The sequence below is a fragment of the Salvelinus fontinalis genome, chromosome 9 (genome assembly GCF_029448725.1).
Source record: "Salvelinus fontinalis isolate EN_2023a chromosome 9, ASM2944872v1, whole genome shotgun sequence".
In the NCBI taxonomy this organism is placed as follows: Eukaryota; Metazoa; Chordata; class Actinopteri; order Salmoniformes; family Salmonidae; genus Salvelinus; species Salvelinus fontinalis.
In genome coordinates this window covers 50,697,247-50,714,353 of record NC_074673.1, presented here as the reverse complement: position 1 = coordinate 50,714,353, position 17,107 = coordinate 50,697,247, and the positions used below count along the sequence as shown (strand labels likewise).

General features: G+C 41.7%; 1 protein-coding gene across 2 annotated transcripts in view; it reads right to left on the bottom strand.

Annotated features, from left to right (window-relative positions):
* Positions 1-6,686: 6,686 nt before the first annotated feature.
* The window catches only part of mfge8b (milk fat globule EGF and factor V/VIII domain containing b), a 41,795-nt gene continuing 31,374 nt past the window's right edge, over positions 6,687-17,107 (bottom strand). The window contains exons 8-10 of one of the 2 annotated variants that reach the window (XM_055934784.1): positions 14,631-14,833; positions 10,213-10,368; positions 6,687-9,837 (exon numbers count right to left, since the gene is read on the bottom strand). In XM_055934784.1, the coding sequence (XP_055790759.1) occupies positions 9,694-9,837; positions 10,213-10,368; positions 14,631-14,833 (503 nt within the window). In that variant the 3' untranslated portion in view covers positions 6,687-9,693. The remainder of the gene's footprint in view (positions 9,838-10,212; positions 10,369-14,630; positions 14,834-17,107) is intronic. The other variant, XM_055934783.1, reaches the window with a different exon arrangement.

The following is a 17,107-nucleotide window of genomic DNA, read 5'->3' as shown; positions in this document are numbered from 1 at the left end:
GTAACCTGTGGTGGTGTTTACTGCTAGACTCTGCTACTTCAGAGGATGAGCTCAATGGTAACCTGTGGTGGTGTTTACTGCTAGACCCTGTTACTTCAGAGGATGAACTCAATGGTAACCTGTGGTGGTGTTTACTGCTAGACCCTGCTACTTCAGAGGATGGTCTTAATGGTAACCTGTGGTGGTGTTTACTGCTAGATCCTGCTACTTCAGAGGATGGGCTCAATGGTAACCTGTAATGGTGTTTACTGCTGGACCCTGCTACTTCAGAGGATGGGCTCAATGGTAACCTGTGGTGGTGTTTACTGCTAGACTCTGCTACTTCAGAGGATGAGCTCAATGGTAATCTGTGGTGGTGTTTACTGCTAGACCCTGCTACTTCAGAGGATGGGCTCAATGGTAACCTGTGGTGGTGTTTACAGCTAGACCCTGCTACTTCAGAGGATGAGCTCAATGGTAACCTGTGGTGGTGTTTACTGCTAGACCCTGCTACTTCAGAGGATGAGCTCAATGGTAACCTGTGGTGGTGTTTACTGCTAGACCCTGCTAGTTCAGAGGATGAGCTCAATGGTAATCTGTGGTGGTGTTTACTGCTAGACCCTGCTACTTCAGAGGATGAGCTCAATGGTAACCTGTGGTGGTGTTTACTGCTAGACCCTGCTACTTCAGAGGATGAGCTCAATGGTAACCTGTGGTGGTGTTTACTGCTAGACCCTGCTACTTCAGAGGATGGGCTCAATGGTAACCTGTGGTGGTGTTTACTGCTAGACCCTGCTACTTCAGAGGATGGTCTGAATGGTAACCTGTGGTGGTGTTTACTGCTAGACCCTGCTACTTCAGAGGATGGGTGGAACTGTCAACTGATCTGTCTGCCCAGGTGTGCATGCATCATCACAGCTTCCCTCCCTCCCTCCTTGCCTCCCTCCCTGCCTCCCTCCCTGACAAACAGCAGCGCCTCATTTTCTGTGGCATCAAAGGGCCTGCTGTCGTTCTGTTCTCCTCATCCCAGGAGGCCTTCATAGAACAGAACAGACTTTGATGTACCCTTTGCATCTAGCACAAGGAGTCACACATATGCACACACACACACACACACACACACACACACACACACACACACACACACACACACACACACACACACACACACACAGTTAAAAACATGCACCATGTGTATTATACTAATGAGAAAGAACGGTCATTCAAGGACACTTTGGGTCTATTCTCATTGAAGAGAATTAGGGGTAATTTTGAGAGATTCTCAAGAGGTATCGATTCTCAAGAGATATTGCTGTAATGCAATTGTACTGTAATTGATCACACCTCGAACGCTACCTCTGGCGGTTGCGCATGACACTCGCCCAATAGTTGTCCCCCTTAAAGCAGGACAACGTAAACAGAATTGTCAAGTTGAGACCAACATTCACACAGTTAAAATACTAATAGCAGAGCAATGTTTTTGAAACAACTGAAATGTGTAGACAGTTTCATTATATTTGAGACTTGTTTTATTGAATTTTCACTTGACAATGGATTACAGGGACTACCCGCAACTATATTCATTGTGCTGGACACAATTGAGGCTATGATTAAGAAGTTGGAGCTCTTCTCTGACTGCATTTTTTGTTTTACCTTTATTTAAGCAATGGCTTTTTTCTTGCCACTCTTCAATAAAGCCCAGCTCTGTGGAGTGTACAGCTTAAAGTGGTCCTATGGACAGATACTCCAATCTCCGCTATGGAGCTTTACAGATCTTTCAGGGTTATCTTTGGTCTCTTTGTTGTCTCTCTGATTAATGCCCTCCTTGCCTGGTCCGTGAGTTTTGGTGGGCGGCCCTCTCTTGGCAGGTTTGTTGTGGTGCCATATTCTTTCCATTTTTTAATAATGGATTTAATGGTGCTCAGTGGGATGTTCGAAGTTGGGATATTTTTTTATAACCCAACCCTGATCTGTACTTTTCCACAACTTTGTTCCTGACCTGTTTGGAGAGCTCCTTGGTCTTCATAGTGTCGCTTGCTCGGTGGGGCCCCTTGCTTAGTGGTGTTGCAGACTCTGGGGCCTTTCAGAACAGGTGTATATATATATACATACACTGAGATCATGTGACACTTAGATTGCACACGGACAGACTTTATTTAACTAATTATATGACTTCTGAAGGTAATTGGTTGCACCAGATCTTATTTAGGGGCCTCATATGCACGCACCACTTTTCCATTTTTTTTATTTAATTTTTTTAAACAAGTTATTTTTTTCATTTCACTAATTTAGACTATTGAAATGCAAATATAAATACATTTAAAGAAACAAAATAGGGAAAATTTGTGGCCGGCTGAAGCATGACGTGGAGTGGGCGCCTGTCGAGCCCCCCGAGATGACCTCTCGAGCCAACTAAGGCATGGAAGCCCAACGAGCTAGCTGAGGCACCCCTGGTTCCCTCTGCGATAGCACCCAGATCCAACATCACCAACCAAAACTTCCTGATGCTTTTTTAGTAAGGAACGCCGCTGGGGATGAGAAGCAGGTACAATGAGTGAACATTTAATGACCAACGGACATGGAACATGACAGGAATACACAACAACATTAATGCTGACTCAGGGATCTAACCAAAGAAACAGACTGATATAGGAGGGGCAATCAACATAGTGATGGAGTCCAGGTGGGTCCAATGAAGAGCAGATGCATGTAACGATGGTGACAGGTGTGCGTAATGATAGGCAGTCTGGCGCCCTCGAGCACCAGAGAGGGAGAGCGGGAGCAGGCGTGACACTCTGAGCTCTATGGACAATTCCTTCGACCTCATGGCTTGGTTGTTGTTCTGACATGCACTGTCAACTGTGGGACCTTATATAGACAGGTGTGTGTCTTTCCAAATCATGTCCAATCAATTTAACTTTCCACAGGTGGACTCCAATCAAGAAACATCTCAAGGATGATCAATGGAAACAGGATGCACCTGAGCTGAATGGGATGGCGTATCGGTGCAGAATGCTGTGGTAGCCATGCTGGTTAAGTGTGCCTTGAATTCTAAGTAAATCACTGACAGTGTCACCAGCAAAGTACCCCCAAACCATCACACCTCCTCCATGCTTCACGGTGGGAACCATACATGTGGAGATTATCCGTTCACCTATCCTGCATCTCACTAAGACATGGCGGTTGGAACCAACAATTACTAAATGATTCCATATGTGTCATTTCATAGTTTTGATGTCTTCACTATTATTCTACAATGTAGAAATTAGTAAAAATAAAGAAAACCCCTTGAATGAGTAGGTGTCCAAAAGTTTGACTGGTACTGTACATATATATTTTTTATGCCTGTTTTCCATGTTATTTTGCCATTAATACGTGTCACATATCAGTTTGCAAACAATGAAAAAAATATATAAAAGCCACATACAAACTTGGTCTCTTTCTTGCTTCTTTGAATAAGACAGCTCCAAAATGCAGGTGTTTCAGCCTAGCTCGGTGCTTTCTGTGGTGGTGGGGCAGCCAGCGGAAAATACGGAGCGTAGGAGTTGGTAATGTTCTCTAGTCGCGCTGTGATTGGCTCAGTATTCTGTCACTCATGGGGACACTGCATCAACACAAAATTTATGGCTAGAGCTAAAGAAATTCAAGCCCTTGAGTGCTGCCATAGAGTTACATTATAAGTGCCCATCCAAGAAGGCTCAAGGTCATTGGCCACAGATAAAATTACGTCAAATCACGTTGTCTACAGTAGCTTTGATTGGACTGATCATGTCAACATCATACTTTCAAAATCTTAGCTAGCAAGCTAGTAGTCATCATGAATCAAGTCGATAATCTACTGGAAAATCCTTTTCAATCCTTGTCATATGAAGAGAAATAGTGAAGAGAAATTATAGATAAAATGTATTGGTGCTCATCAGCTATTGGACAAACATTACACAACAAGTTTGAAATCGTAAATTCAACAATGAATGGTTTGGAAGGAATCAGTGCCTAATTGCAATCATTGCAAAGCAATCACTAGCTTGCTATTCAGTGGAGTGGGTGTGCGGTCCAAGTCTGGGTTTAAGGGTCTCTTTTCCAAGCTTAAATGGATAAACATTCAACATTGGCCGTGCTGTCAATCCAGCATGACTTCTGCCGCGCTCAAAACAACTAGAACTGGGAAATCTCAGACTTCAGTAAGTTCAAGACGCCTGGGAACTCTGAAAACAACAAGCGCTGACTAGGAAAATACGTTTTGAACGGTCATACAAATCGGAATTGCAAGTCGGGAACTCTGGCCTCTTTCCAGAGCTCCAACTTGAAGATCACTGACGTCGTCATGATTCAACCTTGTTTTTCCCCCCCCCAGAGTTCCCAGTTTTCTTGAAAGCACCATAATCTAAATGACCTATTGCCACTTATCCGCTCGTCATCCCCTTGTGCCATAGTTTGTACATCTCAATTGTCAGTAGAAACTACATTTGTTTAAGCAAGTCATCCATATTTTTTTAAAGGCCGTAAATGAGGCTGAATGAACTGTTGTTTCGCTGCCAGACAAGGCTCCGCTGATAGTCAGGTATAGCAGTGGTAAAGTGTTGGGACTGCTGTTTGGACTCTGCTGTTGGGATAGCTTTTTGTAGGCCCTAACAGTTTGCACCATTATAGTGCAATTAATATATTGTAAAGTGTTGTGGCTTTGCTGGCATGCATCTAAAAAAAATTGAGTTTGCCTCACCAATATTTACATGCTAAAATCGCCACTGATCACATTACACATTTAGTAATGACAGAATGCATTTTCAACTTCACGCAATGTAACACTTTTGTATGACAACGTGTGCATTGAAAAGCACACCAAAGACGGCATTAACAGTAAGTAATACAATAAAGACGGCACTTCTAAAACACAAGCATTTCACTACACCCACAATAACATCTGCTAAATCTGCTCTGAGACTAGTCAAGGATCATATCACCTCTGCCTTACCGGTCACCCTAGACCCACTTCGATTTGCTTACTGCCCCAATAGGTCCACAGATTATGCAATCGCCATCACACAGCCCTATCCCATCTGGACAAGAAGAATAACTACAGTTGAAGTCAGAAGTTTACAAACACTTAGGTTGGAGTCATTAAAACTCATTTTTCAACCACTCCACAAATGTCTTGTTAACAAACTATAGTTTTGGCAAGTCGGTTATGAAATCTACGTTGAAATCTGAAGATGGTTAGCTTTAGAAAACCCTGTGTAGATATCTAGCTTGCTTCTCGGGTGCTCTGTAGGGCTGTCTCAATTTGTTTTTTAAATCTGTCCTCCCCTTCATCTGCAATGATTAGAGACTTGACAGGGGGAAAACCATACAACGGAAGCTTATAATTAGGCTGGCTTTCACCTAGTTAGTTCTCTAAGATCAGAGCAATGAAGGAGAGGAGGATGGATTTAAGGTCATTGAGACAGCCTATGAGTATAATGACACCAACATGACAACCTTTACACCAAATAGTGCAGGCAATGTTGACTGACACACTTTTAGACCAGCACAAACACCACACCCACAGTCCTTTATCTGGTGGCTCCATCCATATGATACCACTGTAGTCGAACTGTAAACAGGGAAATGGAATGACAAATGAACAGCCATAGGCACAATCAGTGATACGTGTAAACTGAGGTTTAGAAAGTATGGAGGCTCTCTGTGTGGAGTCACTCTTCTGTCATTAGACTCACAGCTGTACCCGAAGAGAAAAAAGTTTAAGGGTGATTACGCATATATATATATATTTTTCTTTAAGGGTTTTATTATCCTGGTATTTAGTCACATTTTAGTCAGGTACATGTTAATGCACTAATATTTACTAATTTCTTTCGGGTTCATTAAAATAAGTACTATTATACCATATTAAAAAGGAGGAAACCTAGTCAGTTATCCAACTGAATGTATTCAACTGAAATGTGTCTTCCGCATTTAACCCAACCCCTCTGCGGTGCGGGGGTTGGGGGGGGGGGGGTCTGCCTTAATCGACATCCACGTCTTCGGCGCCCAGGGAACAGTGGGTTAACTGCCTTGCTCAGGGGCAGAATGACAGATTTTTACCTTGTAAGCTCTGGGATTCGATCCAGCAACCTTCTGGTTACTGGCCCAACGCTCTAACCACTAACATGAAGTTACCAACAGTGTTTAAATCACATAATGTCCTCATAAATACCAGGTAAATACAAACTTGAAACAGGACAGTCAAATAAAATGCTATAATTTGAGCACAATAAGAGGTGGCTATGGAACTATTCTTGTTGCCATGAGACCAGCCTCATAGGGATAGCAGTAGAAATCTGTTTCCATAACAGAGTTAATGTGTGTCCATCCATACAAGAGGATGGTACAGAGGAGGAAATTGCAAAGGGGTGGGGGGTAATGATTTAGATAATACCGTGGTATAGGAGGGATAGATTAGCCTTCAGGACGTAAAAATGCTAAACAGGCAAATGGACCCAAAGATTCCTACCCTTTAGATCCTCTCCTTTTGAAGTGAAAGTTAAATGAATTCAAGCCTAATGGATTCAGGTTACTGTCGGGTAAAAGATACAATCTGGGATTTGTTCAGACCATATGAATGACCAAAAATGCCTGCAAATATCTCAGATTGCACCTTTAACCCAATGCAGGTGAAATGGAGACGGTGAAATTGAAACCAGGTTAGCTACTGCACAATATACAAGCTGTCTGATTTTAAATCCTTTATTGTTTGTGTCTTGAGAGTTAAGGGAATTATTTTAAGAAACACAGAAAACAAGAACTGATCAATATTAATAATATCGCATAAAAACACATCAATTGTATATTTTTTTATGAATCATATAAAACCAGGACCGTGTGGAAATGAAAGAACGGGAATAACTAGAGTCTGATGAACGAATCAGAAAAATGTACAGAGAAAACAATATAATCAAAACGTCTATGTTGGATCAAAAAAATATATATATAGTCAATACAATGCATGCAGACATCAGATAATATAACTATTTTGGAACAGTCTACAAAGATCATAAATATATTACAGTCTTTGACACCACAATACATCCATAGCCTTGCAAATGCATCGTTATTCACATGCATTTAAAGAGGATATCTATCGCCAATGTTATCTAGCTGTTCATATTAATATTCATTCAAATCAAAAACTATCTTATTGCACAAGCCCATAATTCATCATTCATGGGGGGAGCTTGACAATGCTAGCTATGACCTAGGAGCAATATGCAGATTGCCATGTCACGTCTTACGTTCAGTGCAACCATATAAATCATTTTAAATTAGATTTTTCTTTTCCATCTTATCAGTGTGGCCACAGCCTTCGAATTGTCCGCATCATTTTGGTCCTCTTGTGATAAATGGATGGCATTTGATTGGTCTGATGCAAAACATTTACATATTACAACTTCAAGGAACACATTTTTACAAAAAGTATTTACATTAGGTAGGATAACCAGCTCAAAAAAAACAAAACTGGCAGAAATTTGTTTTTTTGGTTGCTATCGTCTGTCAAAGATCTAAAATTGCCCTTTGATAAATTATGGAAGCCATATAACTGCTCTCCTATGCAGTGATATGACAGCTTCATAGTATTAAAACGCTTTGTTCTCAAACACTCAATCTTCAGGTAAGTGCCAAAATAAAGGAAACACCAACATAAAGTGTCTTAATAGGGTATTGAGCCACCACGATCCAGGACAGCTTCAATGTGCCTTGGCATAGATTCTACAAGTGTATGGATCTCGAATAAAAATAATAATGGAGCGAATTGAAGGGATGTGATACCATTCCTACACGAGAAATTCCATCATTTGGTGTTTTGTTTTGGTGGTGGAAAACACTGTCTCAGGTGCTGCTCCAGAATCTCACATAAGTGTTAAATTGGGTTGAGATCTGGTGACTGACACACACACCCTTTAAACACCCTGTGCTCCTTTGAGACCCCTCTTTCAAAGTCACTGAGATCTCTTCTTCTAGCCATGGTAGCCAAAATAATTGGCATTATTAAGCAATTGGGCAGTTTTATACATGATCCTAAGCATGTTTGGATGTTCATTGCTTAACTCAGTAACCACACCTGTGTGGAAGCACCTGCTTTCAATATCATTTGTATCCCTCATTTACTCAAGTGTTTCCTTTATTTCGGCAGTTACCTGTATATGTCTGTCAACATCTGTACTTTATTTCTTTAATGTAGAAAACCTTGAGTTTCCACATATTTACCTCAGCAAACAATAATACAGCTTTGACCCTGAAAGTGCCTTTTAAAAATGGGAAAACGAAATCATATTAAGTTGAGCTGTGTATCATAAGGGTTATAACAACATTAGTAGCACATACAATATGAAAATATGCCTGGTTCCAGATCTGTTGTGCCGTCTAGCCAACTGCTATGATCGTGTTTGTCAAGACAGCACAAACATCTCTGGGATCAGGCTAGAATTGATCTGCCTTCATCTCAAAAAGACATCTGGCAGCATCATCAACTTGCTAACCCCCTATTTTCTATGTCACTTCATAATATTAGTCAATTAGTAATAAATGCATTACATTGACGTCACAACTCACAGTGCATTAATGAAAGGACAGACATCACAATCAGAGCAAATTGAGTTATAGAACACCACATACTGTAGGAGTATTACTGCACTTTTAGATACCCTTTAGCAAAAAAATATAAACTAAACTTGCATTAAACTATTTTTGGGATTTGAATATCACTCAATGTCACAAGATTACAGAATAAGAGTGTCTCCCCAGCTTTTTATACATGCTTTCTATTTTTTTGTTAAGTCTGCTACTTATATGGAAAAACTGCATTCAGTAAAAACATGGCTAATAAATCATAATGCATTCCCAACTAGTCAACCAACACCATCAATTTGTCAACAAAGTGAAATTCATTTGGTATACCTTCCTTTTTCAAAACATACAAGTCAATCTTATAAATCCTATAGTCACACGACGGGTCTTTCCCTGGTTAAGAAGCCCAACGAAATAAAACACAAACAAAAACTCCCGCAAAACACATCTCTTCAGGAGCACTGCAGAATCAAGAAAATGGCTAGGCGATAAGACTACACGAGGGTGTTCGATAATACTACTACGCACTTCAGTGTCTCTGGATGGTCAGGTGACAATTCTCAGTTGGAAAAACATCTCAGCCAAGTTAGCTACTACTGTATTGTACATCACTAGCGATGGGTCTCAGGTTCAGTCTTCTGTGCCCATATTCATAAAGCGTCTCACAGTAGCAGTGCTGATCTAGGATCAGTTTTGCCTTAAAATAATAATTATTAATAAGAGGGGGAACCGGATCCTAGATCAGCACTCCTACTGTAAAACTCTGAATAAGGCCCTGATCTAGGAAGGACAGGTTCAGAGTCCATGTAGTTCCGGCTGACATAGCAGTAGTCTGTGCGCTCGACGTACAAATTGACCTTCAGCACCCGACCTAGGCTCAGATTACCCCTACCTAATCCTACCCGTAACCATTAGGTGGGCTAATCTGACCCTAGATCAGTGGTTAGGGTCCATTTTGTACCTTCTCCAGTCGGGGCAGGGTTGTGGTGGTGGCGTGGTGTTTTGCTGCCCTCTACGGGTGTGAGCAAGGCAGTGCAGGCGTGGCTCAGGAGGTTTTGGAAAGGAGGAGAAAGAGGGGCAGGGAAAGAGGAGGAGATTTGGGCGGGGACGGGGCTACTCATCGCAGCCCAACAGCTCCATTCGTAAGGTGATGCGCTCGTGCCACGCCCACGGCAGGATGCGGACCAATCGGGCATAGAAGGGAGGCTCGAACACATTCTTTTTGTGGACGTTGTTGTCGCTGTTACCCGGGAAGATCTGGAAGTTGGGGAGCCAAATCACAAACACAGAACTGATGAGTGCTAGTTAGATGTTCAGTGTCTCTTGCCCTATCATACAATATAAAGGTCATCATTAAATCTATGACATCTTGACTTTGCGTTTCAACCGCTGACTCAATAACACCTATATTTAATATCAACAAAGTAATTAAATTTGGTCTATTATTCGTAGACAGGCACACATTCATGCTTGACACCCTTTAAATGGATGTTCCACTCAAAATACATACGGTAGGGGTATCAACTCCACTTAAGGTTAGTGTAAAAACCATGTTGTATTTTAGGTGGAACACCCCTATAAGAACACCCTAAGAGAACACACTACCTTGGAGGGACAGATTTGGCCACCTACCTTGTCTGTGCTGGTGACGTCATCCTTGACTATGCTCCAGGACTGGCCGTCGTCGCTGTAGGCCACCTTGAAGGCAGAAACAAACTGGACTGCCCCAAAGTCCTTGGCCCCCTGGGTAATGATGCCTGTGATCCTCTTGGGGGACTCCAGGTCCACCTGTTACAGAAGGAGGAATTGTCAGAACAAGCAGGGTTCAGTGCCAGACTCTGGTCTAGTGGCAACGCTGCCGACTCCAGACTACAAATCCTCCTGGAGACGGGGGTTTTGAGCCGTCTGTGTCTCTGCCACTTTCTCATCTGTGCCCTTATTTGTCTGTATCCCCCACTACATCTCCCCACCACACTGTTCTACCATGAAAAATAAGAATATTGTGTCATCGGAACATCTTAGGCTTACGCAGATAAACTGAGTTCAAAACAAATTGTCAGTAATTTGTCAGTAAAGTAAACTTTCAGAGAGAATCTTCCAGAACTTTCACCAGCACCAACTCTAACCTACAGTTGAAGTCGGAAGTTTACATACACCTTAGCCAAATGGTAGCATTGCCTTTAAAATGTTTAACTTCTTTGGGACTGGGGGGCAGTATTGAGTAGCTTGGATAAAAAGGTGCCCAGAGTAAACTGCCTGCTACTCAGGCCTAAAAGCTAGAATATGCATATAATTAGTAGATTTGGATAGAAAACCTTGAAGTTTCTAAAACTGTTTGAATGATGTCTGAGTATAACAGAACTCATATGGCAGGCAAGAACCTGAGAAAAAATCCAACCAGGAAGTGGGAAATCTGAGGTTTGTTGTTTTTCAAGTCATTGCCTATCAAATATACAGGGTCTATGGGGTCATATTGCACTTCCTAAGGCTTCCACTAGATGTCAACAGTCTTTAGTACCTTGTTGGAGGGGTGAATGAGAGCTGTTTGAGTCAGGAGTGCCATGAGCTCATTCTCGCGCACTCTCGTGAGTTAGCTGTGTTCCATTGCATTTCTACAGACAAAGGAATTCTCCGGTTGAAACATTATTGAAGATTTATGATAAAACATCCTAAATATTGATTCTATACTTCGTTTGACATGTTTCTACGAACTGTAATATGACTTTGTCTGAACTTTCGCCTGGACTTGCCCGCACCTCCTGAGTTTGGATTTGTGTACTAAATGCGCAAACAAAAAGGATGTATTTGGACTTATTCGAACAAAACAAACATTTATTGTGGAACTGGGATTCCTGGGAGTGCATTCTGATGAAGATCATCAAAAGTAAGTGAATATTTATAATGCTATTTCGGACTTCTGTTGACTCCACAACATGGCGGCTATGGCTTGTTTTTGTGTCTGAGCGCCGTACTCAGATTATTGCATGGTGTGCTTTCTCCGTAAAGTTTTTTTGAAATCTGACACAGCGATTGCATTAAGGAGAAGTGGATCTAAAATTTCATGCATAACACTTGTATCATTTAGCAATGTTTATTATGAGTATTTCTGTAAATTGATGTGGCTCTCTGCAAAAATCACCGGATGCTTTGGAACTTCTGAACATAACGCGCCAATGTAAACTGAGATTTTTGGACATAAATATGAACTTTATCGAACAAAACATACAAATATTGTGTAACATGAAGTCATATGAGTGTCATCTGATGAAGATCAAAGGTTAGTGATTAATTTTATCTCTATTTCTGCTTTTTGTGACTCTTCTCTTTGGCTGGAAAAATGGCTGTGTTTCTGTGACTAGGTGCTGACCTAACATAATCGTTTGGTGTGCTTTCGTCGTAAAGCCTTTTTGAAATCGGAGACTATGGCTGGATTTACAACAAGTTTATCTTTAAAATGGTGTAAAATACTTATATGTTTGAGGGATTTTAATGATGTGATTTCTGTTGTTTTGAATTTGGCGCCCTGCAATTTCACTGGCTGTTGGCGAGGTGGGACGCTACCATCCCGAATATCCCAGAGAGGTTAACTTGGGTCAAACGTTTTGGGTAGCCTTCCACAAGCTTCCCACAATAGTTGGGTGAATTATGGCCCATTCCTCCTGACAGAGCTGGTGTAACTGAGTCAGGTTTGTAGCCCTCCTTGCTCGCACACACTTTATCAGTTCTGCCCACCAATTTTCTATAGGATTGAGGTCAGGGCTTTGTGATGGCCACTCCAATACCTTGACTTTGTTATCCTTAAGCCATTTTACCACAACTTTGGAAGTATGCTTGGGGTTATCGCCCATTTGGAAGACCCATTTGCGACCAAGCTTTAACTTCCTGACTGATGTCTTGAGATGTTGCTTCAATATATCCACATAATCTTCCTCCTCATGATGTCATCTATTTTGTGAAGTGCACCAGTCCCTCCTGCAGCAAAGCACCCCCACAACAGGATGCTGCCACGGTTGGTATGGTGTTCTTCGGCTTGCAAGCCTCCCCCTTTTTCCTCCAAACATAACGATGGTCATTATGGCCAAACATTTCTATTTTTGTTCAGACCAGAGGAGATTTGTCCAAAAAAGTATGATCTTTGTCCCCATGTGTAGTTGCAAACTGTAGTCTGGCCTTTTTATGGCGGTTTTGGAGCAGTGGCTTCTTCCTTGCTGAGCGGCCTTTCAGGTTATGTCGGTATAGGACTCGTTTTACTGTGCATATAGATACTTTTGTACCTGTTTCCTCCAGCATTTCCACAAGGTCCTTTGCTGTTGTTCTGGGATTGATACTTTTTGCACCAAAGCACGTTCATCTCTAGGAGACAGAACGCATCTCCTTCCTGAGCGGTATGACGGCTGCGTGGTCCTATGGTGTTTATAATTGCGCACTATTGTTTGTATAGATGAGCGTGGTACCTTCAGGCGATTGGGAATTGCTCCCAAGGATGAACTAGACTTGTGGAGGTCTCCAATTTTCTTTCTGAGGTCTTGGCTGATTTCTTTTGATGTTGGCATAATGTCATGCAAAGAGGCACTGAGTTTGAAGGTAGGCCTTGAAATACATCCACAGGTACACCTCCAATTGACTCAAATGTTGTCAATTAGCCTATCAGAAGCTTCTAAAGCCATGACATCATTTTCTGGAATTTTCCAAGCTGTTTAACTTCTCTAGGGTAGGGGGCAGCATTCGGAATTTTGGATGAAATGCATGCCCAAATTAAACGGCCTGTTTCTCGGGCCCAGAAGATATGACATGCATTTCACTGGTAGATTTGGATAGAAAACTCTAAAGTTTCCAAAACTGTTAAAATAGTGTCTGAGTTTAACAGAACTGATTTGGCAGGTGAACACCTGAGAAAAATCCATTCAGGAAGTAGTTTTTTTGGGGGGTGTTTGTAGTTTTCTATTCAATGCCATTACAGTATCCCTTGACTTAGGACTCGACTTGCAGTTTCTATGCCTTCCACTAGATGTCAACAGTCTTTAGAAAGTATTTCAGTCTTGTATTCTGAAAAATTAGGAAGTAAGAGCAGTCTGAATGAGTGGACCCTAAAGTTTCACGGAGCTTTTTCTTGCACACAACCGAGAGAGTGCGTTTCTTGTTTACATTTTATATTGATGACGTTATTGTCCGGTTGAAATAGTATCGAATATTTAGGCTAAAAACAACCTGACGTTTGAATATAAACATCGTTTGACATGTTTCTATGAACTTTACGGATACAATTTGGATTTTTTTGTCTTCCTGTTTTGACTGCGTTTGAGCCTGTGGATTAATGAAGAAAACGCCGAGGTTTTTGGGTATAAAGAGACTTTATCGAACAAGAGGAACATTTATTGAGTAAATGAATGTCTGCTGAGTGCAACCATATGAATATCATCAAAAGGTAAGGGATTAATTTTATCTCTATTTCTAAATTGTGTAACTGTTCTATCTGGCTGGCTACTGTTTGTAATGATTTGTCTTGTGGGCTATGTTCTCATAATCGTAATGTATGCTTTCGCCGTAAAGCATTTTTAAAATCTGACACCGTGGTTGGATTCACAAGAAGTTCATCTTTAAACCTATGTAAAATATGTTTTGTTTTCTGAATTTTTATGAGTATTTCTGTATTTGAATTTGGCGTCCAGCAGTTTCACTAGCTGTTGAAGAGGTGGGACGCTACCGTCTCACGTGCCCAAGAGAGGTTAAAAGGCACAGTCAACTTAGTGTATGTAAACTTCTGACCCACTGGAATTGTGATAGTGAATTTTAAGTGAAATAATCTGTCAGTAAACAATTGCTGGAAAAATGACTTGAGTCATGTCATGCACAAAGTAGATGTCCTAACCGACTTGCCAGAACTAGTTTGTTAAAACAAGAAATTTGTGGAGTGGTTGAAAAATTAGATTTAATGACTCCAACCTAAGTGTATGTAAACTTCCGACTTCAACTGTATCTCCCTCAGCTATAGTGACCAAGTGACCAAGACCACATCACTTCCTACAGTTCCCTCAACCTCCTGCAGTTACCTGCAGCCACTCGGAGCGGTTGGTGGTGGCCGCCGTCCAGGCGTTGGTCTTGCCCTGCTTGTCCAGCCGGGCGTAGTGGGACTGCCAGGTGAACGCCTCAATTCCCCAGGTGCGGTGGACACTGGAGGCCGAGATCTGGCGGTCGGAGAGCAGGCGCGACTTCATGCCCATGGGCTCGGAGCAACCTGCCGTGTTTGAATACACTGAAGTGAGACGACCGGGAGGGAAAGAGATAGAGAAGTATGATAGACAAGGGACAGACAGAGAAGCAAGGCCCAAGCCAGCCAGTCAGTGAGCAGCACAGTGAAAGCACATGGATGATAGCCATTGATGACCAAAGTTGTGGGTAGGTGGAGTGAGTAGTGACAGCCTGTAGTCATGCAGTACAGATCAGGGTTTCTGTTAGCCAGTAATAGCCGGCTAATTGGCCGGGAAAATTATCTCATTGCGAAATAAGGATTTTTATCCTATTCATTGATGAAAATACCAATCGATGTAAATACATTTGACCAGTCATGCTTATCGGTCTATAAGTTAATTTGCATAATTGTGTGGAATTAAATTGGCGCTTGTATATTCGTTATGCATCTTAGCATAAAGATAGAGCTTTTCCGCGGAAAATCTGTCAGACAGCACGAGAGCTGCTACAGCTCCTCAAAAAGCTCTTTCATTGCTGCTTGACGAAACATGGTGTGCTTTTATAAGCCCAGTCATTGTACAACAATTCTAAATGCAATCCTGTGTTAAAAACAGTTGATGGCCACGGTTAAAAAAAGCTACTATTGTTATTTCCCAACTGGTAATTGATGCGCGCTACCCGTTTGCCATTCAAATGCATAGGCAACAGAAGACAGGCTTCATCAGCATGTCACACACCACTTGCTATGAGCTGGAGACAGTATGCATTTTGAAAATATATACTTCAATTGTTCGAAACCTGAATGTTTTACTAAATATTACGAGGCAGGTCTTACCTTGCTTCAAAGTAGCAAGCCAAAAACCGACCATATCCGTGGAGGCAATTATTTTATAGACTTCCTTCCATATGCCATTTGAAACCAGTAGCCTATTTCTCTTATGTCCTATTGGTTTTAAATAAATGTTTTCATTGTCCAGTAGCCAAAGGCACAATCCTAGTCATATTAGCATCTTTAGAGCTCCCCGCTTTCAACATTTCGAATAGATATTTCATGTCACATGAAACTACTCGCATGTGCGATGCACTTTTGACAAATGGTGTTTTCCTGCTAATTGTATTATGGAACGAACATTCACGAGTAGCCTACTTTTTGACACATTTTTATTTAACTAGGCAAGTCAGTTAAGAACAAATTCTTATCTACAATGACGGCCTACTGCCTTGTGCGCATTGCTGCTGCGCTTATAATGTGAATAAATAATATAGTTTATCATCAACATTTTAAGCTAAAAGTTCTGATCTGTTGCATCAGACTCATGCTTTAAAAATACAATGTACGTAGCCAGTCCCACAACTGTCTGAAAGTCTGTTTTGAATAGGATATTTCTTTCTTGACAAGCTGACCAATAAAATAGGTAACATTTTCTACTATGAGGGATAGTAAATTGACATAGGCTTGTGATTTTGCTGTTCGTTTCCTGTCTTGTTGACTGAGGAAAAGTAAACCGGGACAGTTATTCTATAGTCTTCATAGTGTACATCGGAATTCAGTAATGAAGCACTTTGTTGCATCCTAGAATTTGCATGTTCCGTTAAGATGAATTACCATAGTCGAAATGGGATTTCTGCCAGTCTGAACACTGTGGGTAGAAGCTCTAAATCAGGTTATACACCCAATACATATGGATCCGGTAAATTCCTCAAATGTCCGTTCAATGAAAACCCTGGTTCAGCTATACAGCCATAGGGAATAGAGTTCAGCCAACTTATCTTCCATGATGGCGCAAAATGCTCTGCGGAGATGACATAAAAATGTGTATTCCAAGTATGCAAACAGAGTGCAACTGCATGCAGAATGAGAACGCAATTGCCTTGGGGTTTTTGGTGGCAAAATGGCAGCCGTTCAAATGATACATCTCAACTCAAACGGAGTTGGTCGAAGTACGTTCGTCTACGGCTCTAACGATACCGGTGGAGAAAGAGCGAGAGCGATGGACGCCGCGGCGTGCTTGTGGTTGGGCTGAGCGTCGTTGAGTAGTACTGTGTGTAGAACATGCAAGCCTACAGTAGTACTGTGTGTAGAACATGCAAGCCTACAGTAGTACTGTGTGTAGAACATGCGAGCCTACAGTAGTACTGTGTGTAGAACATGCGAGCCTACAGTAGTACTGTGTGTAGAACATGCGAGCCTACAGTAGTACTGTGTGTAGAACATGCGAGCCTACAGTAGTACTGTGTGTAGAACATGCGAGCCTACAGTAGTACTGTGTGTAGAACATGCGAGCCTACAGTAGTACTGTGTGTAGAACATGCGAGCCTACAGTAGTACTGTGTGTAG